The following is a 23,100-nucleotide window of genomic DNA, read 5'->3' as shown; positions in this document are numbered from 1 at the left end:
GTGTATTTCGTCGTTTTATTTGTAACCCTGTATGTAATTTTTAACCGATTTCCGATTTTAACAGGATAAATCAAAGCCTTTTTATTGGAGTCTTTGTTTATTTACTGACTCCCGAGAGTGATAAACCTCAGTTTGTTTTTACAATATTCAGTGCATTGTCCAGCGGTCTGGTTTACAGTTCTGCGCTTTCTCTGATTGGCTGAAAGCTATGTTATACAGCAGGTTACTTGGCACTCGGCGTATGCTATTTACAATCGGCCAATCTGATTGGTTCTCGGGTTGTTTATTCGCTTATAGAACCCGATCTCGCGTGTGTGTCGTTCTTGAAAGGGAAGATTATGCTTGAAATTTAGCGTAAAAAACATAAATTGTAGGTCTTAAGATTGTGATTATTATGGGCGATAGTCAACTTGCAATTAGAACACGTTTTGTACGCGAGATTGAACAAGTTGTGTGCAAGAGATTGGTCAATTATTGCATGTACCCAAAAATAGTGATCCTTAGTGAATAACAATTTGGTTTAAGGAAATACTCAACAAAATTTTGCGATAATAGATTTAGCTAATGAAATAACAAAGAGCGTTCCATTACAACAAAGTTGCAGCTTTTTTTTTCCTAGAGCTTGTTTCCACTTAGAAGGTTGAGCCTTAGAGGAATAATATTGAATTGTAGTCGTGAACGATAAAATGATGCATTACCAGTTTAGATTAAGATATCTGAGAAAAAAAATTGTGGTCTTTGTCCTCTGATATCCATATAAATTAATAACTGATGTTTTGATTTTCGGTTTTTTTCTTTTTTTTTTTTTGCTGGAAGTTATGTATGGAGCCGCAGCAAAAAAGGAACAAGACCAATCTTCCCCAAAATGGACCGAACAAGTCAGTTCAATAGAGTATTTAACACAATGGCTCTCTTTCTGCTGAGAAATAAATGCGTACTTGCCATCCATTGTTGGTGTAAAACGCGAGCAAAACTCAAGCATTTCGTCACGTTTCTCAGGTCACTTTCGCGAAAGTTAAACTCAAATTATCACGCCAAATATAAAGAATAAACTGAGATTTTACTTAACAACAAACTGTTTTCTTTTGAGCAGGTTTTGAAAAAGCAACTCTCATTAAATCAGAAAATCTCCTTATCATGCCAGGCCAGTTCGCCATCCTGGTACGTATATACTTTATGCCGGTGCCCCGAAAGTGACCTGGAATCTTTCGAATTGGACTGTGAAAACATCATTTGATCATAAATCTGAAACGTGTTCTGTCACATCATGTCAACGAGTCAAATGCGTTGGTTTTACGAAGATTTGATGAGACGCGCAATAATACCGGAAGATGCTTCAACAGGCAGCTTTTAACTTGATTCTTTGAACTGTACTTTCCCAGCTTTTCGAAAATGTTAACTGTGTGCGAAAAGGTCGCATTGGGAGTAACTCAATCGACCGTTTTCAGTTTTTGAAATGGCCTCATTTTTAAAATCCAGTTAAAATAAAAATAAATGTCAAATATGGCGAACAACCTTTTAACGGGAAACATAGCAAGAGGCTAGTTTCTCACGCCTTCGAACACTCTTGGCGCTTATAAACAGACAAATTAATGATGACAACCATCGAGCTCGAGTGTTAACTGATCATTTTAACAATCTTTTTGTCAAAAAACAATTAACACATGCCTAGTAGTTCACACGTGGTTTTGAACTGGAGTATCGCTTTCACAAAGAAACCTTCACACTCGAGTATTGAATGTTCATTTTTAGCAAATACAAGTCATTTACTCCAGCAATACACACATGGAGCCTAAGTTATTCCTACACCAGAACCTATTCATAGCTAATAGCACTTGAAAACAATAAATTTGCCGTTAACAGATGGTCACTAAAATTTATAACAAAGAAACTTCCACGTCAATGATAAGATTCTTTATATAGCTGTTACAATGCCGTACATGTCTGAGCGAATCTTGACAATAAAACAACCGGCGAAATATGTGCAAGAAATCCCATGTTAAAAGATTTTGAACAAATAAATAGAATGACATGCAGTCTAACTTGTATGTTGCTTGTCAGGGTAGGTAGCGAGAAGAAGGGTATTGGAAAATGAGGACAAACGATCCAAATTAAAATAAAAGACAGTGATACACTGGATACAAAGGCATGAATACATTTATAAGCGAGAGTTTATGTCAGATGTGCTCTCAGAGGGTTTGTAGGGTCATGTGGTAAGGAGTAAATATAATTGACATACGCCCTAGTTTGGTTGAATTTTAAGTAATTAGAATCATTCGAGTATCGGTTACCTTCCACGGCTGTGAACATATACAACAGTGTCTACACAGCTTACTGGAGAAGTAGGTCATAAAGGAAAACAAAATTTTTCGCCGGAACTGCATCAAACCTCATCAAACTGACAGCATTAGATTGCGCTATCATTTCTTTTACCACCCCTCACTCCTAAGCATAATAGACCTTTTTCGATTGAGCGGTTTGTTTTGCCATTTCAGACCATGTGGTGATACTCTTGAGGATTTTTGATTTCAAATATTTAAATAGTCTTGTGTATATGAATAAATAATTTTTAGATGGATAAAAGAACAATTCTTTAGAATATCACGCAGTCTGTAATGGAAAACAAATCGCCCAAGCGAAAAAGGTCTGTTGTTTGAAACGTTTATACAGGTTCTTGGATTCTACGTTTGTCGGTCTTGGCGAAAACATGAATTTTGGCGTTCATCTTAACTACGTCTTTATATTTAAGCCAAGTCTTCATTCAGTTTTCTCGTAAAAATAGCCATTACATTCCAGACCGGTAAGGCACGAAATGGTGTCTGATGTTACTATCATGGTCGAGGGAAAATCATGGATGAATTGATTAGAAATTAACCAAACTATCAACTGCATTACTAAAATATTAATGAAAATATCATCATCATCATCATCATCATCATCATCATCATCATAGCAGACAACCAACCAGAAATGTTCTTAGACAACCGTATTTATTTACCGTGTTCACTAACATTCCACTGACACCGTAACGGTCGCCTTTAAGCTCACTGCCAGTAGCTTAAGAAAAGTAAATTCGCATATCTTGCAGTTACATCTTCAGTAATACGATGAACGCTACAATTTAACTATCGAAATGAACGGAGCGGAAAAAACGGGATGCTCTCACAGGCTAGGATTCAGCGAGCTTCTAAATAACACGGATGAGGCATAACTGTGCCTGTAACTGCGTGTTATCAACTAATTTTAAAACGTCTTTTCGCGCCAAAAGCATTTATAAATATGAATTACGCGAGCCTAAGTTGCACCCACGAAAACCGCTTGCCTGACTGGGTGATTTCAGTTAGTTACAATCCTCCGAAGGAAAAAAGACGGCGACTGGTACATTTATCCATGTTTCTTAGCGCACTATTACTTTAAACAACACACATAATGGCGTAGGAACGTTAAAATTCTAACGTCTTCAACTGAATAACATGCACTATGTCGTTGGCTCAGGAACAAATAGTCCCAGTTTGAGCTTCATGGGCTGTGTAAGGTTCGCATGGCATTGTGGTAAACCGTAGAGCCGCCATCTTTTTTCCCATGGACGTTTTTTATCAGTATGATCTTGAAAGGAAAAGTCTTTTTACTTCTTAGTTTTGGTGGCGTTATTTGGTAGGGGTTTTCCCTGGGAAGATCTACATAATATATTGAAAATATTTTAGTGTGTAATGTATTGGAAGCCGATTGGAAGTGATAAAAGTACAATTTGCCAGTTACAAGCTTTCGAATTCCTATACACGGCTCTTATCAAGTAGGTTAGTTTTGTAATTTAGTTACTTAAATTTAAACAATAAAACTATGGATTTTTACACCGCCAATAGGCCCTTTGCACGATCCGGTCACATGGTACAAAATCACACATGCTGGGACGCAAGTTGCAAAGTGGGACATTGGATAATGCGATTCAAGCGTTTTGATTGGCTTAGACACCATGATATATGAGCAATTATACCATGCTCTAAAATGTAGTAAGTGAACGCGTAATTTTTGGGGGCTTTTTTTTTCTACTTTATGTCATTTTTCTGTATTTTGGTGAAATTTTGAATAAAACAAGTGTTCCATTCTCGTTTGTTGGATATGAAATGAGTATTGCCAATTCGGCGCAGGGAGCTTCGTTGCTATCTACCATGTCATATCCAACGCGCGCTCGTGAAATAATATTATGTTCAATTATTTAACTCAAGTAATGAAATATTAATAGTTCTGTTCTCCTTGAGATATCTGGTGTTTTCAATTCTACAATCAAGTGAGGAAAGCAATAGAGTGGCCATCAAAAGCACTCGACGGTGTGGATATACATGTATACACATCGACTAGAGCTCAATTTTAAACAGTTTAATCCTAATCTCTCTTGCGTTCTTAAGTTTATTTCCCTCTAATAATTGTACGAAACAAAATTGCTCATAGTTGTGTCAGTAATAACTTTTCATCTCTGATAAGGTGAGTTACTATGCGAACTAAAATGCAGTTGAGGATAAAACGGCCTCTCAAGCGAAAGGCACATGTGAAGACAAAATTAAACAAGCGAAAAATAAGGACAAAAAGATCCAGAAGGTGTGATTGTTCTAATTGTCGAGCCATACGAGAAGAACACACTAACGTATCAAGTTAAAGGAGCCGTGAAATCAACCTTAAAAGTCCAATATGTCCAATGTTTTCCGGCAATAGCTGAAGGCATTTTAGATACCTGCTATATCATTGAGCCATGCTATTGTGTCGGCATGTTGCGCTCAAATCTGTATATGTAGCAATTAATCTGTACAAAAAGAATGCGAGGTGTTGTGGGCGTTCTTTTGATTTGATAACACGTGTTGCCAGCGTAGATAAAGTGGCGGTGTCGGGCGGTACAGCATGCTGTACCTCGTGAGCCGGCTGTACCCGACACTCAAGTAGTTACCCGACCGTACAATAGAGGGGGAGCAACTCTGATTGACGTTTTTTCAGGTGGGGAGAACTTTTTATACCGGGAATATTAAGACACTAATGGGGATGGAGACATTCCAAACAGTTTCCAGGAAAATTGGAGATAATGGAATTATAATTCCAATAAGCTGCCAAAACTGGTAAGAAAATTCGAAATTGCGAAATTCGCGCGTAATTTTCCAAAAATCGAGTGAATGCTTCAAAATTTCGAAACGGCTTGTATAGCTACTGCTCAAACAGGGTTTGTAAGAGTTGTCGCCCCCGTGTAGAAAGAAGTTAACAACTGTCAAAACATATTGCATTGTATAAAAGTGGCTCAAGGAGATAGGCGCGAGAAGATGCTTGTCACCTTGAATCGATGTTTATTTGGTTAACGTGGCAGCTAGATGTAAGCAACAAAGACTTGATAATGTGTGTAGTTTACAGGGGCGGACATCTTTATATCAAATACAACACCTTCCCACGTTTGTTTCTATGGCGAGGAGAGAAACGTGGTTTTCTTCCGCGGGTTGTGACAATGAGTATTAAATCAGTATTAAAATTCCATATCTCAATGAACACTTCATCGGCGCTATGGAGACAAAGTTTCCTCTTATCCAAGTTAAACTGTAGGCACCGAATGGCTAATTCTTTAAAAAATTTCTTTCATATAGCATGTACGTTTAGCTCAGCGTATAAATGTGACTATTTGAATTTACAAGTGAATATGGCACCCGTTTAACACCTGATAATGTTATGGCCTAGTTACACCTGAGTGACACATTGAGCAGACGAAAAACTCTCTAACTTAATCTAGTTTTCATTTAGACATTAAACGTACAGAATTATAAGAGGCTTCTTTGAACAAATTCGCTAAATACCAGGCAAATTACACGCCCTTTCTAAAAGAAGTGCGATTTACGAAATATATAATCGAGTTTGTATTTGCGTCACAATGGCGTGGAACTCTGAATGCTACAATCACAATAATCACTGTCTAACAGACAATGAAACCCTGTGATGTCTACGAGAGCAACATTTTAAATTCAATCCAAGCAAGAACTTTAACTGGTGGTACATGGGAAATTTAGTGTTCGACTCATTTAAAATGTTTACTTCGATCTAACAACTCCGCATCCAGCGACCGTGAGCTTGTAATGAATACACTATTTGTTCTTACCAAAAAATATACTTCTCCTTAATTATAGCGGAAAGTTAAGCTCTTGCGGTTCTTTTTGTTTGGAGAAAAGAGATACAGATTGAAAATATTTAGTTGACCTTTCAAGCTAAGGCCTCAATAGTAAATAGAGACTATAAAAACTCTTTATACCGAACCAGGTTACAAAAAAACAAGTAAACAAAATGAGAACTCTTTGTTGCGTGACACTGAAAAGGAAACCCGCTCCAAATCATATTTGGACGAAAATATGTCTCATGCGAAGTTCTTACATTTTGAAGAGACAAGCTAAAACATTGCTGGCGAAACACAGAAGTTAAATTTCATACCACAAAATATTGTATTTTTTAATATGTTAAAGCAAGATTTATTGAACACCACTGATAACAAATTGCTCACATGAAGGACAATTTGAAGGAGCAAAGTACGTTATCAATAGCACACTGCTACACTGACTTAAGTGTTGTACTCCATTTTGCAGCTCGCTGAAAATAATTTTTCTTAAATTCCTCGTTGACATTGAAATAAATTCTATGGCATTAATCGCCAAACATTTACTGTCTTATTTTGAAAACTCAGACTCTGATAGAATAATTGATGCGCTTTCTCTCACTTCAAAATACCTTTTTTCCGAACCCCATATATTAGGTCTTGCAACTTAAGGAGAGTAATTAGAGGAGATGGCTTATCAAATTAATATTTTAACCGAAACTGAACAAGATGAGCTACTAAAAATTCAATTTTCGCAATATTTTGTGAAAATCGTCTTGTTCATTCTTATTTATAGTCATTCGTGACGAATGATTCCTCCAATGGATGTGAGATCTCTCGGTAAAGACAGCACGCGAGGCAAAACTCACAATTCACATTCTAACAGAGACTGGGATTTAGTCTTACTCTTATTTCCTCTCTGAAAGGGAGCTTATTTAAAAAAGGAAAAATTCATGGAGAAAATCCTCGCAAATAAAAAGAGGAACTACTTGACGGCGTTTACACCGACTCAAGCCAACTTCGATTCTTGGCTTTATCAGGACGTTTTAAGAGACTGGTTACAGCGAGGTTCTTGACTCAGCCTCTGAGCATTGCAGGTCCTTGTGAGGAGACTGTCTGGAGGGACTGAGTAGATTTCTTTCAGCATTGAGATCCCCATTCAAAGAAGTGAGGAAATCATTCGCTTGTTGCCGGTTTTCCCATGACGTCACTAAAATTCAAACTACAAAACTATTGATCCTCCTGACATTTTTCTTCCATGATGTATAAGAGCAGCTGAAAACTAATATTCATACAAATTTTTGCTCCGAATGGGTTCTTGGTTTTGTGACAGACTGACGCTTGAATTTCTGAGCTTTTGCGCGACGCGGCATTTACATGACGGCCGAGAGAGCTGTCATGTTGGTTAAAAATGTGACTTAATTCGGGTAATTTGGCTATCCGAACAATTCTTATATTAGAAAAAAGTATTATTTTAATGTTTTTGAATTCCTCGAGAGATAATTTCACGCTTTTGTAGCAAAACTCAGTGACAGATGTTTCTGTCGGTTTCCGGCCGCCATGTTGGTGCCTATCCGAATGGGCACCAGCATGGTTTCTCCATACAAATCTCTACAAATTCGGGTAAAAAGTTTCTCCGCATATCTTGCATAAGAAAAATTGCTGTGACCTGAATCTTGGCGAGAGTCTTTGCATATTTACTTTCTTTCTTTTCTCAGATTCTGGACTTTATCTATTGAACGGTTTTGATTTTTATTTTGATCTATTTTGAATGGCGTGACACTGAAAACCAGCAATTAGATATATACGTGCAAATGTACCTGTTCCTCAACATTCGCAGACACAATGCAAGGTGTACATGTGGTGAGACTGCCAGGTTTTGTGTAAAAACTGAACAATTTAGAAGATGCTATTCAATTGTGAAACTGATCTCTTTATTGAAATAATAAACAAGAGATCAAAGTGGTACATCCCTGTATTACTCACAGTGCTAAAAAAAAAGGAGCTTCGTGATATTTGTTTTACTATTTTCAAAAACTAACTTGAAGCTTTACAATGTGATAGTGGGCTAGATTAATGGGGCGTCATGAACACAGTAGATGCATTGTGAACCTGCCAGTGCGAAGAAACAAAGTAGGCTATTCTGAGATTGAGGACGTGACCGTACCCGTATTCGTAGTATTTAGGTACCAGCTTCACTAGCGATAATCAACCGTCTCATTTAAAATCTCTCTGACAGGGCCTCAATCGGTGAAAAGTTCAAGGTTAATCAATACAGCACTACAGATTCCCGCTGAGCGCACCTTGACGGCTTGCCGTCAGGGCTGTTTGTACATCTTCCAGAAAGAAAGAAAATCATACATTTTACTTGCTGTGGAAATTTTTTTTTCAGCATTTCATAAAATTTTCAAATTGATATCTATCAGGTGGATTTGAAATTAAAAGCTTCCCTTGAACCTAACAGCTTTCGTGTCCTCTAATTTGTTTCGCAAAAAACATTATGACGATACGGCAATGAAACAGAGTTGCGTAAACTTCCATTGTCATGAAGGGCAATTCAACAATATTGAACGGAACAAAAAGCACATGAAAAAAAGGCAGTAAACAATGCAGATATGAATGCTCAAGAGACTGAAGCTAAATTAGCATTATTCAGCGAGTATCGCAATTCTTCCTTTGAACTGGTAGAAATAGTGCTAACAAAGGAGACACGCCTTCAGGATGGCCTCTAGTTCCAGAGTCCGCCCTTTGATTTGACGGTGTTCGGAAAACTTCGAGTTTCTTCGACGACCCTTGAGTTTGTGATACAGCATAATAAACCACAAGCAAAATCGCTAAGAAAGGCCAAATTGGCGACACACACAACTTATGGAGTTTATTTATTTACACACTGAGCTCTTTTGAAAGTCTGTCTGTGTGTAGAGAGTGATTCGCGAATCGCTGTTGGTTGCTTAGTGATTTGAACCTAAAACGACCTGTATACGGTTTGTTCAAAGTTATGGTAAATTAAGCCTACCAAACGACGGAAACAGGCCTCTGATGCATTTACCACAAAAAGCATAAAACAGCTAATTGCAGGAACGTATGAAGTGACCATCATATTGAAAGGCCAATGCAAGAGCCACAAAAATGTAGTAACTAAGCAATTTTAAATAATATCCATTGAATATATTTTAAAGAAAATCTAGTTTCTTTGTTGTATTACATGCAACTAAGAAATGCCAGTGGAAGTAGTTAGAGATTGCTTTCGATAAATTGATCTTTCTGGTCTACTGGAAACACTTTTTTTCGAATATTCTCATCCGCCTAACTGTACATAAGTCTTCTTGGTTCGCCGCATCACACCTGCCGCTGAGGAGTGCACCGAGAAAACGACATCTCACTGTCTGACCGATCAAACAGAGAGCCGACATATTATTCTGCTATGTGCCAATAAACTTATAAAAGTTGGACACGAGCGAACGATATCCCAAGTAGTATTTTCGCAAAATATGACTATATGGAATCAAAATCTTTTCCAAGCCCTCATTTTTCTGAATTGAATAATAAAAAATGCGCACGGAAAATCTCGTAGATTTCGACTTCCTGATGGCTCTTTAGTTCTGACTGCGCAATTGAACTTCAAAAAGCTTTAAAACGTCAAAAGAACTTGGATCTTAATTCTACGAGTCCGAAATTGGACCCTTATAGAATTAGGGTGAGAGAAGCTCTTCGAAATTGTGTCTAAGTAGCTATTGTCCATATCCCCATCTGTTTACCAGTGGTTTGTTTTCAGATAGTTATGATAATCGCATAAACAAAACAAATGACTAATTTGAAAATTTGCAAGAAAATGCAAAATCATATGCGGAGTCGACGAAACGTAGGAGTTTGTTTTAGAAAATTCCTTCCGTAATAGGTTTGGGAAAGGAATTATATTTAGCGTAAAATAATAGGCCTGTTTGAGAATGTGTTCGCGATACTTTACAATAAAATCAAACACATGGAACACCGCACTATAAAAAGGTATCCGAATGAAAGGAAAGTAATTAAATTGCAATTTACATATTTGCAGAGGATTTTAAAAAGGCAGCCCTTGTAATTGTCTGTCATTTACAGGGCAGCGTTCAGAATCAGAAGATCAGCATGCCACGTTCTTTTCTAGTGAGAGGAAGACCACAAGCAAATCTTGTCCCAGTGGATAAAAGTGCAGCCCCAGCTCAAACGAGAACCATTCCAGGTGAGCAAAAAAACCTTAAGTACACTCTAGCACGCAAACGAGTCTTTTATCAGTTTCACTTTTCTTTTAAAAAAATTTTCCGAGTGGTCAGGACAGAAGTGAGAATATGAAAAGAACTTGATTTGATTGTGCGGGAAAAACCTGTGATGTTTACAAAATAACGCGCAGGATTCTTATTGAAGTGACCGTGTGAGATGAATCATGGCACAAACCAAAGTGAGCGGGGCTATAAATCACACACGAACTCTCAACTGTTAGGATTACTCTTCCAAGCGAGAACATCATCGCGCACCTACAAGTGCATTTCCATCAAAAAACCCTCACCACTATCTCACTCTTAAAAGAAATACAGAAATCGCCAAACTGGGGTCTTTCGAAGTTTCTTTGGTGAAGCGCGTATAACTCTGCCTTCAGGAGAAATACAATGTTTCTAAGACACAGCAAGTTCTTTGAGATATTTCAATCTGATATTGTAGCACTCACTTACGGTTAGAAAAGGATGGGACCACAATGCAAACCAAATGAACCGTTTTTCTTACAAGATGTAATCTTTGTTTATTCTTCTAGATCAGTTAAAATTTGCACAATTAGTTTTGCCTAACCACAACTCTAACTTCTCTATAACTTCTGCTCTCATCTATCCTTCCATCTTCGTAAAATGAATTAAATAAAATGAATCGTACAGGAAAATAAAAAACGCAAGGGGAACGAATTAAGACAAAGAGAGCACTGGCACAGGCTTATCGCAAGCTCTGAGCAGATCTTCTATTGAAGGAATCTTTTAACGGTTTGATTCCACCTTGTTTTAAATGGTTTATTTTGATGTTCTTAATTGCTTAGCTTACGATGTTAAGTTTAGATAATGACTAATTTTTCGCAGCGCGGAACAACAAGTGGGAATAGATTTTTGCTTACTTCACAGTTTTCGAATTATCGAAACATTGAAAAGAACAAATAATTCAAGATTTTACTATATACGGAGAGATTTCCTAATAAAGCTAACCTTTCCTAATTCGGAACAAAATCCCTAAACGGTTGAAAATCTTTGGCACTTCTTTCATATTACTTTTTTAAAATTTGCGCTAACACCAAAATCACCCACAAAATTTCGACTCTCGTTTCATAAAAAAATGGATTTAAAACTCGTAAAACTGCTTTCAAAATGCTGGCATTCGAAATTCAGTGCGGCATCGAGGGTGGGTTTTAAATGCGTTCGGTTTTCCGGCGGTTACTTGGTAGCCCATTAATCTATCAGCTATGTGCCAAACGTTTGGCGTGGTCCTTTCATAACAAATGGTATCTGTTTTCAGCAATCTTCTTTATTGCAAATATGGCCATTCTTTAAAAGCGACTGGTGTAAAGTTCGCCCTAAAAATAATCTCAAAAACGTCCGTTTCCTATTGCAGATATCAAAACGGAGAAGACCCCTGCCGATACAGATAAATCAGTGGAAACAAGCCGTGATGTCCTGCCTTCTGCACAAGACCTTTCTTTCAAGCAAGTTCACGAGGCTGATTATCGCCCACGCATTTCTCTTCCCACTCTTGTCAGACGGCATGGCGTAGAGTACTTTGAGACGAAGTTTAGTTTTCCCAAGGTTCCTTTCTCATTGCCGGCTCCACCAACGCCTTTCGTCTTTAGACCGGTACCTCGATATGGTGCTCTACCTTTCTCGTACAGTTGCCCAAATCTTGTACCAAACCCAGACGAATTAGCCTTCCGTCATCTCGTTCATCAGTCACCATTCATTCAAAGAAGCTTCGGTCAAGAGGCTTTCTTTCCCTCGGTCGGAGTGGCAGGTTGCCGAGATCCACCGAACTTAGGCGAGCTGGTAGCACGAGAAACGAGTGCTAACAACGAAGAGATAACGCCAGACGAGCAAACCTTCAAAACGAAACTTTACAAGTGCCAAGAATGTGGAAAGGAGTTTAAGAGGCCTTCAAGTCTCTCCACTCACAAACTTATTCACTCCGACCACAAACCATACTCTTGTAATTATTGTGGGAAAAATTTTCTCCGCAAGTCCGACATGAAGAAACACACACTGATGCACACGGGAGTGAAACCGTTCCAATGTAAGCAGTGTGGCAAGGTTTTCAGCCAGTCGTCCAACATGTTAACCCACATGAGGCGCCATACAGGGATTAAACCTTTTCCCTGCAAGATTTGTGGCAGGAGATTTTACCGTAAAGTCGATGTTCGCCGCCATACGATGAGACATGAGTATAGAACAAGCCCAGAGAGTGAAAAGACTAATTAAACCAAATATACACTTTTCTTAAAGAACATTAGACTAGGAGATCAGGCCTTAAAGTATTCGAAACTGTATTGTAGAATATAACGGAATCAAGCATTTACCCCTAAACTGTGAGCGAAGAGTTAAGGAATACAGATAGACTTCTTAATAAAATTGATAGAACATCACTGATTGCATTTAAACGTTTAAGACAGAGAACCGCATGTCTGCCTGTACTGAGAAGGTTGGTAGATTTTTACTAGAAGAGTACTTCACGATTTGATAAAGATTTCTCAGAAGGTATGCAGGACAATTAAAAATATGGTTATTTGGTGTTATTTTCAAGTTCAATATGTGCATATGAAGGTGTAAAAAAGTGTCGCATTAATTGCTTTATTTGCCGAAGTCTTTACTTTTGCCCTTCGTTCGTTTAATGTTGAATTATAATGCTACTTCACCATCCAAAGAGGAAATAGCTTCTGTATTGCTAAACACAGAAAAGGTAGCTCAAAAACTGAATCACGGTTTTGCACATAAATATGCATGCGTCGTTTTGTTCTTAAAAGAATTCAACCTTAATTTGAATTGAACATGTTGAGCAGGTAACACGTTGTTAGTTGTCCATTGCGCAAGGAATAAAACATTGAGTATTATTAATACACTGTTAGTTCAAAAAATGTATTTTGGTCTCAAAACAGATCGATCTATGATGAGTTTTCTTAGAAGTAGGGCTACCCAGCCTTAGTTTGTACGCCACACAATGAATTTCTACAGTAAAGATTATGTCGCTTTAGAAATAATGTATAGGCCATTCAATAAACAAACATAATATTGTATGATGATATGATTTTTCCGACAGGTGAAACGGACCACAAAAATAAATAGCTTAGTGTATTTCGTTCATTTGAATTAAAGTAAGCTTTGTTAGAATGTTCCAGCTTTCTTCTTGTATCGATAAACTGCTTAATTCCAAAAACTGCGTTGTTTAAAATGTTGATATTGTTGTGACCTGCTATAGGAATAATTTGACTAAACAAAGAACAAAACATGCTCTTTTTAAACCACTTATTGGAAAGTAAGACTGTATAATTGCGTTTCAATTTTCGATCCTTTGCCAGCTTTTTACTCGAATAAGCCCTCATTGTAAGAAAAATATTTACTTTCTTCGACGCAGCTGACAAGAAGGAAAAGTGAAGCAGCTTGGTTCCTATGAGACCAAAACCACTTGAAAACACTTCAAGCCCGTGATGGCGCTAAATTAGTTTTCGACTTTCTTTTATCTTTGTTTTACTCAAACCTAAAGCGTTAATAGCAATCAAGATAATATACGTTTGCATTTTATTGATACTTACAAATTTTTTGCCGAAAAGAGCCTGATTTTGGCTTTGAATAAAATGTATAATATTTCTTATTCCTTTGTGTAATTGTGTCGCTATTCTGTGAAGGACAACCTGAGCAAGCTATCACAACGTCGACTGACCACCAAGCAAGAAAATTATTAAAAATGTCAACAAATTAGCGCTGAAAACCAACGTTTATTTACAATATTCGAGTGATATAATATTGAACATTCTTTATTGCCATCATATGTCAGGATTATCGTGAAAAGTGCCATTCTCGAGTCAAAACTGTCTCGGACGTCCAAACCGAGCATTCAGCAAAGTTAAAAATATATCTCAAATCAAAAAGACAGCTCCGAGAATCAGTCAGTCATCTTTACCCTCAGCACTATTTAACAACTTTGAAAAGCATACGCGCGTTAACAAAAGAAAATAAAATAAATCAGGGCGAGAGGAATTATTTTGTGGTCGCCGAAGAACATTCTAAAAGATTTAAGCTAATGGAACATCAGCGACAATGGGTACCTGTCATGGACAAATAAGACGATATTCAAGAACTGAACAGCCTTGTAAAACTCCCATGGTAACATGACCGAGTCCAAGGGGAATGCAATTTAAAAGGGTTACCACCTGCTTGAAATTCACGGAGAGGACATCCCGCTCTCGTGATCATAGACACCGGAATCTAGGCAGCTAAACAATAGTGAGAAAGAAAGTAGTTTTCATGATAAATCCCGCAACTATTATAACATAATGGATTTTAAATGAAAGAAAACGTGCTCTGTTTTTAAACCTCCCCTGCTAGTCTCTTTTGTAGTAAACTGCGACGCGAAAAGAGCGGTCGAGTCCAAACTATGCACTTGACCGTTTATAATCGAGTAATTACAACATAATTTTTTGAATGTGGCTAAACAAAAGCTAGCTCAGCGAATAAGTTTAATATTTATCAAAATTTATTCGAACTGCTCGACAGTGAACTAAAAATACTTTTAGCCGAGTTTCACCGGGGTTCTTACGTTTTGGGTGAGTACTTGTGGCGTATCCAACTTTAGTTTCACTCCAGTTGCAGTACACCTTAACATAATTACAACTTCCTTTGTATATTTTTTAAACCAGCGGGTTCTGTTTAATGCGTTGTCAGTGATAAATGATGGCGGCTGTCTTTGAATAACATTTAGTAAATTGAACAGAAGCTGAAAACGTTCGTGAATGCCTACATATGCAACTTAATGAGAAAATAAAACGAGTTCAACGGAGCAAAACTGTGTAGCAGCTTTGAATTCTCTTTTGCGTAATGTTTATTAAAAGTCGAACTGATCAGTTGAATCATTCAAAAAGTTACGATAACCACAATAACAATTTGATTTTTCCTGCTCTTCATCTTTGGCTGCTAATCTATAGACATACATCACTCTCACGTCTGTTTAAGACTGAGTTGCGTGGGAAAATTCTCAAAAATGCTCAACCCCAAATTTAACAAATTACGAGCAAGAAATCTTATTTTTGGTCCAAAATTTCATTACTTAGGAGAAAAACGAAATTGAACGCGTCGTTTTTGTGTCTTCATTTGTGAAAATAAATTAATTTCTTATCCTCGCGTCAAAAGTATAGCGTTCTATTATTAAAATTAGGTTAAAAGTTTGTTGCGAAATTTCACACAAGCTCTGGGGTATCAATGTCAAGAATAAACGGAAAAGCAAAATGTTGCAAATTTTCTGTTGTAAATTTCCTTATTTATTGAATTGGCTAGTGTATGTTTTTTCTTGTAAGCGAAGGTATGGGGTGGCTTCGATTTATCTCAGCTAACTTATTTACGCATTTCAATTCACTGATAAAACGGCATGGTGTTTTAATAAGCTTTTCTCTACTTTGCTACAAGATGTGAGATGAAACCAACATAGCTTCGCAATACCAATGTTGGATACTACATGAAATACGCTCTTTAGATTGCACAGTATCAGCTTGATTAACACTCTTGCTGCTCTGTCATCTTCCTTTGTGAAAGTGAACACTGAACGCAATGAAAGCCTCAGCACAGGGGCCACTACTACACATGCTTACTGGACAGCGTAAGGTCTGTTCTATCGCGGGCTCAGCACTTAAATCGAAGATGTTTCATCTGTATTGAAATAACTAATTAGAAAGTAAAAAAAGGCAATTTTGAGCCAAGACAAAGATTGACCACAAGAAAGGAACGATAATTGCATGCAGCCCTCATGATGAATAATATGTAAGTTTTCTTTAACGGCTAGCCGCGTGTAAAATAACCAGATAGCTTGAGTACTCTTAAGAGAAGAATGAGTAAAAACAGACCCTCAAGATGTTCTAATTTCTAACAACTTTGTTAGTAAGCAAGAATCATAAGAACGGTTACAATAGCTTAGCAAATGATTGGAGAAACACAATTTCCCCGTTGACTACTGACCCAGTGAAATTCGTCGGTTTTATTGTTATCGAAAGTGCATTTGACGGTAGTAAATGGCTTATTAAATATCCCCATTTTAGTTCACAGGGAAAATTAAGACCTTTCATGTCTTACCACTGACACCGTAAAACCTCAAAGAAGGTTGTGTTTCTTTATGGATTTTACCGTTTGTTTAGTTATCAGCGCGCTTAATGAATCAGAGTTATGAAAATCGTCTTTCAACGTCTGATAGCCGCAGTGCACATGTTGTCGGCAAATCAGGTGATTGATTATAAGGTTGTCTTTCCTTAACACCCACCTAATCCATGCATAAAAAGACACAAACACATCCATACAGGCAAATCCCACTGCTAACACACAACACAATGTCTGGCCGGATCCATGTGTTTTGTGCAGTGACCAGTGTCTGTGAAGAAATTATGCCCTGAGATCGTGAACCGACAAATTTCTAATGCAGGAAGAAAATTGGCTGACCTCAAGTAGACTTGCTGAATCGTCCTGCCCAGCATTAGTTTCACCACCGTTTCCCTGCCGAAATACTAGTTATGCGTGACTTAATACATGGTTTTTGGTCAATCGCATGGGTATTCAGTTAGTTAAAAATATGATGCCCGGCGTACCAAATCCAAGCCGAAAACTCCAAGCTTAAAAACAATCAGATAACCTGTGCAACTTGTGCCTTTTTGTAATCTCAAACAGGTTCTTAAGAGGGAATCAAGCATTCCGTTTATTTCGACACGCATACATGAGTAATTATCAGGACTTAATTCGCATTAGTGCGTCTGGATTGCTCAAAATGTAACTGGTAGTAAACACCCTAACCGAGAACTAGCACTGAAGCGGCTGCCGTAAAGTTACTCATTAGCATACCAACTGAAAGGAGCCCTACGTTTACACAGTAGAAGTTGACAGGACTCCTTTGGCTGCATATGTTTGAGATCTGATACTTTGGCATGTAGTCTCCTTCGCAGCCGTTATTAGGGTCGTCACGCAATGAGAAGCGTTGCGTGACGACCCCAATAACGGCTGCGGAAGAGACTATTTGGCATGTTGTGAGTAGGAGGAACTCATTGTGGTACGCGTTTAATTCTAACAACAACCTGGTTAGTTTAAAACCTGTTTGGACACAAGGTGAGACTGTGTGCAGATATTTTTTAGTCGTAAATATTCATCACAGTCATAGCAAGCTATACAAACATATTTGTTAAACGGACTAATAACAATACACGAGGCAGAACCACGAACAATAAGCGAAGTTGACACAGCTGCTCCATCTGTTAATAGCGTGCCAGTTCTGATCTGTGTCATGATCAGATAGCTAGAAAGAAGCTTCGACACGTAGGGATACCTTGCTTATTCACTTATTTCAAGATATAAACACTCTCACAGGCTTTGTTAGATAAGTTTGTATCTGTTGGTTAACACGCTGAAGTAAATGGAAAAGTTTCGTGAAGATATTAAGTGAGTTAAGTTAGCGAAACAATGTGGATTTAAAAAACCTGAGTGGAGGAGAACAATGCTGAACGGTGTTGCAATTTTGATAATGAAATGTAAAGAACTTCGTTTATTTTTTACCATATCAAAAATCTTTCCTACCTGCGGGCTTGGAGCGTGTCCGTTTTAGGTGGTGTTTTGTATAATGACAATATGTGATGAAGGCTGATATAAAACAGACGCGTTACAGGAACTTGAGGCATTAAATGTAACTGCAGTGTGGTTTTATTTTACCTTTGTTGAAACTCAAACCAAAAAGAAAAGTTTAAGAACGCAACAAAAGGAAAAAAAAGGTCAAACTGGTTGTTGGGTAAAGTGAGGAAAATTGATTAAGAAAACAATTTAAAGATATCGAATGAAGAATGTGTTATCTGCGAAGTAAAAGCTGTGAACAACATGGGGGCTGGAAAATGTGTTTCTCTGATCAACGGAGTTCGAGTCGTGAACTGTAGTGTTCCCAATAGTTCGTTCAGGATATCATTGATTGTCAATCGATCAGAATTAGAGATATCTTTAATTTTGAAAAACTGGCAACTTATTGCCCGCGCTATCTACCGTCGTATCACCGGTCGTTTTCCCTGGCTCTGCTTTTCGCTTGACGCATGGTTTTCAGAATAAGGAAAACATTGAACGTGCCAGGAAAATCACTGTAACTTTTCTTTATGTGTTACAAATATAAATCTTCAACGCCATTTGACTCAAGGAAGGCAACATTATAGGTAGCAGCAATTTTCTTGAATGGCAGTTGATACAGGAGTTGAATTTACACCCGTGAAAGCGTGGCCCACTCAATACAGCTAGAGCTTTGAAAACTTTCTGTACTGTTTTCTCGCAGAAGGGTTAACTTTCTTGTCGATGCCATTTTTAATTTTTTTCTTCCTTCATCTGTGTCTTTCTTGTTTTTAATTAAATACCTATGTCTGAAAAAGCCAATACACAAAATATAAAATGCACAAGCTGGCGATCACGATTCAATCAATTCCGAAATATAAAAAGCTAACTGGGTCTTATTGTCTGTGCATATGAGTTGTCTGATCAGTTCTATAGCACAACAAGAAGAGTAATTCATACATCCATTTTATTTTTATTTTTATTGAATGTTTTATTATTAACTCTGTTAACACACTGCAATCGTCATTTCCTTGGAGGTCGAATACATCTCGAGCTTAAAGCGCCTATAGGTCGGTATATATTATTAAGAATGACTGATAATACCACAAAGTACCACAAAACTTCCTTTCATATTAAACACTGTTTAATGTTTACAACTCGTGTAAAAGGCCAAAAGGTATGTTTCCGGACGTCCTATGGTTTGTAAGACTGAGAGGCGGAAGCGGCCCGCGTGGTGTGTGTGGCGTACGTGGCGTGCACAGATTACAAGATGAGAGCGATGAAAACACCTTAAACTGCTGCTTATAATCCCTGAGCTTATACTGACAACTTCGTAAGGGCTTTTAGATGGGCTTATAAACGGAGGGGCCAATATCCGATGGGAACTTATAACCGAAAAAAAAAAACCATTTCGAAACGAACTATAGCTGCACATGTTGATGGACATAGGTTTTTCATTTATTGGTAATTAAGCTTTAAATCATCACAATAAAACGAACTCAAAACAACGAAAGCTAGACGAGGGCTTATAACCGGATGTATTTTTTGGTTTACAGGTAGATGGGTCTATAACCAGAGCGGCTTATAAGCAACAGTTTACAGTTTTGACGTGCCGGTTGAAAAGTGAGTATGCAACAAGAAGATCACAAAGCAAAGTGTCGGTAAATCATTAGCCGACAAATTTCTTTCTCATATCGGAATAAAACATTAAATATTTGTAATTATATTTTCAATTTCGTGGATCGTTATCTGCCTCGATTTTAATCTTAATCCTCCTCAGCACGTTCCCGTTTTGTCGATTTTCTACCCTCACGTTAGGTAAACACGATTACTTTGACGTTAAAACAGCACAAAATTAAAGTTGACTTGCTCGATTATCGTAGACCCGAATACTTTGACGTTAAAATAACTCATCATGTGCGCTCGTTAGAGTGTCGCGTAAATTCTATTCCCCCCGCCTGACTTTTCTTTTCCTTTCCGCGTGAAGCATCAAGAAAAAAAGCAAGCTAAGGTTGACCTGACGCCCACCAATAAAAGTGTATCAGAATCCAGTGAGACTATCCTTCACAATGTGTGCTATCAAGCTCGGACAATACGAACATAACGCTGGTGGGTGAATACTGACCACGAGTTCCTTCGTACATTGTTTAGCTGCAATTAGCAAGTGCACGCTAAGATCGCGTTGACACTAGCAATAAAAGATAGCATCCTTATATAATGATATCAATGAAAGCTAATGGATAGTGGGTGCGAAATTCTTTCAACATGTGCTACAACTTGTTTGTGAACTTCATAACAATGTAAAGTCAGACTATGTCTTTTAAAATGTACTAGAATTTTACATCGGCTAAGTTCCTCGACCTGCGTTGTCGGTTGATTCGTTGTTTTAGGTTTCTTTCTTAAAACAGGGAAGATTTAGTTTGAACGGGAAAAGATTTTAAAAGAATATGATGAACTTATTTGTTGATATTAAGCGCTCCGTTGAATGTTTGTATTTCCAACTATGAGGCCAATAATAGATACTTGAATTTTGGAAAAGTAGGTGGAGAAAGTTCTTTAATTTTGATGTGGATATTTCAATAGCCATGTTTCGCTTGGATGACTTGCAATTTATTAAACAATGTCAATAGCACCTGTGAGCACACGAGGTCTTTTTCAAAATCCAAGTCGCACGGTAAATCTGTCAGCAACTGACAGCAGTATTATCTATAGATTGCCATCCTACGCAAAGTTCTTCATCACGCAGGGAAAGTATGGACTGAAAAAAATGTTGATGGGTGAGCATTAGGCCCACGCATTCTTTCAACATATCGTCGAGTTACAGTTAGCTAGTGCGACATATTGAGTCATAACAAAAGATTACCGAATGATGGCATACGCGTGACCTCCTGGCATGGTAGCGGGCAATTGACTTCTCTAACTGGCTCACTGCCTCAACCTGTTTTTGGAGATTTTATAACATCGTAAACTACAGAATACAGGGCCATTTTTAATCATCCACTAAAATAGCCAGCTCGTTTGGTTCGTTTGCTCCTTGGTCATCCACTGCCGTGCCAAACGAGCCCCTAAATATATAGACTTAGTACTTAATGCATAAATAGATTATTCCTCGTTCTTTCATCAACTGCCGAGCCAAACGAGCCACTAAATATATAGACCTAGGACTCAACGCATAAATAGATTAATCCTCGTTCTTTCATCAACTGCCGAGCTAAACGAGCCACTAAATATATCGACCTAGGACTTGACGCATAAATACATTATTCCTTAACTGCCGAGCCAAACGAGCCACTTAAGGCATATATAGAATATTCGTCGTTCTTTTATCCACTGCCGAGCCAAACGAGTCACTAAATATATGCACCTTCAAAAGTGACCCTGTATTGTGCAGTTGCTCCCAAGGTTACTCCGACCGTTTGACGTTTAGCAAACCAGTGGGTAACAACTGTCGGATATGATGACACAGGCACCTTGCCCAACATTACTCCAGTTACACCAAGATTCATTAAAATTACAACTAACTGCTTTGAACAAGCCACTTTCACAATGCATGAGTAAAAATCAAGAGAAGAGTCCATTAGCCCAGATTAGAGGAACATCTTCGAAGTATTTGAACAAACCACAATCCCTTACAGTGAAATAATTATTTCTAGATTGTCTGGTGGCTCGAAGGACAATGGATACTGAAAAAGCCGAGAAAAGACTTTGAGTGAATTTTGTAGCCTGTTTGTGGTACATGCGAAGAAAATGGCGGACAGTTGACTTGAAGGAAACCAAATGAAAGTGCTTCCCACATATTCCGTCTACCCGGCCATTCCAAGCCTTTCCTCGCACGTGTTCCCTTGACATGTTACTAAACGTCTGCCAAATGCTATGCATTTAATTTGTTGCCAATCCGAACCATATTTCAGCCGCAGGTGTTCAAATTACTGGACTACGAAACATCTCGTTTTCATGTCTTGAAGTACAGTAACATCCATGTGTGACACTCAGAATTGTTTTATTTTTCTACCCTTGCATTTAAGACCTGAAACAAAAAAACGAAACCTGACAATACTGCCTTGTTTCACTTGTTTAATTTAATCTAAAGCCTGTTTCAAAACAACCAGCTTTGGGTAAAAACGTCTTCAGAAAATAGTGATGGTAAAGTTAAAGATTCGCGAGGCTTTATTACAAACAAAAGCTTCAACAAAAGCTGCAATTTGTAGAGCTCACTTTCTTTATTACTAAATAAAGCAGCATCCACGCCGGAGAAATTTGAAAACGCACCTTTTTTTCTACGGTTAGGCCTACCGTCCACACTAATCCGTCACGAAAACGGAGCTTTTCGTTTTTGAAAACGCCAGCTTTTCGTTTTCGTGTGGACTGAAAACATTTTGAGAACGGAGTAATCGAAAACAATGGCGTCACGATGGTCATGGGCTTTTCCTGACCGAGTTTTCCTTAAACACAAATCCAAAATGACCGTTGATTGTTGTGTTTTTAAAATTCCTCAGGCGTAGTGTGGACGGGAGATATTTTATACGTTTTCAGAGTGAAAACTCCGTTTTCAAATCCATCCGGGACCCAAGACTTACTGCTAGCAATGTACATTTGAAAGAGTGAAACAAGTTAACTATACTGCAGAACAAGTCTGATCTCTGCAGGAAAGAAAATGGAACGGAAAGCAATGTTTGCGCCAGTAAATCATAGTTAGAAAAATAGATTGAAGTTTCAACGGCCGGGATTTGAACCAGTTCAAACCCAATACTTTCGAACCGAATTCAGTATTCTAGAAACTGAACTAAGCCTTTTGGGAAGCCGGCCAAGAGCCTGGTGGGGGCGGGGTGGATAAGCCAGATATGGCAAGCCGTTTGTAGCAAAATTAAATCCTTGCAATATATGTTTAATCCTTTAAATAACGGTTTTATTTAAAGATAGAAAAAGGCATTCAATCCAATGTAAATAAAACTTTTGGTTCAATTCAATCTTTAAATTTTCACGATTCAATCCAATACCTAGAATATTGATTCAATCCAATACCTAAAATATTGATTCAATCCAATACCTAAAATATTTATTCAATCCAATACCTAAAATATTTATTCAATCCAATACCTGGAATATTGATTCAATCCAATACCTCGAATATTGATGCAATCCAATACCTGAAATATTGATTCA

The 23,100-nt window shown here is 37.8% G+C and overlaps 1 protein-coding gene and 1 long non-coding RNA gene across 2 annotated transcripts; both read left to right on the top strand.

Moving 5' to 3' along the window:
- Window positions 1-10,187: 10,187 nt before the first annotated feature.
- On the top strand, window positions 10,188-13,497 carry LOC110062542 (uncharacterized). The gene is made up of 2 exons (XM_020769471.2): window positions 10,188-10,331; window positions 11,738-13,497. Exons 1-2 carry the CDS (start codon window positions 10,238-10,240, stop codon window positions 12,589-12,591), a joined length of 948 nt encoding a protein of 315 aa, XP_020625130.1. The 5' UTR covers window positions 10,188-10,237; the 3' UTR covers window positions 12,592-13,497.
- A 2,427-nt stretch (window positions 13,498-15,924) lies between these two features.
- LOC149101590 (uncharacterized) lies at window positions 15,925-19,661 on the top strand. Its single transcript, XR_016202864.1, has 2 exons — window positions 15,925-16,137; window positions 19,494-19,661. It is a non-coding gene; the product is annotated as an uncharacterized LOC149101590 (long non-coding RNA).
- The last annotated feature ends 3,439 nt before the right edge of the window (window positions 19,662-23,100 follow it).

This window comes from Orbicella faveolata, unplaced genomic scaffold, assembly GCF_042242905.1.
Source record: "Orbicella faveolata isolate gen_17 unplaced genomic scaffold, um_ofav_v1 contig_37, whole genome shotgun sequence".
NCBI classification, from domain to species: Eukaryota; Metazoa; Cnidaria; class Anthozoa; order Scleractinia; family Merulinidae; genus Orbicella; species Orbicella faveolata.
This window is presented reverse-complemented; position numbering and strand designations above follow the sequence as displayed.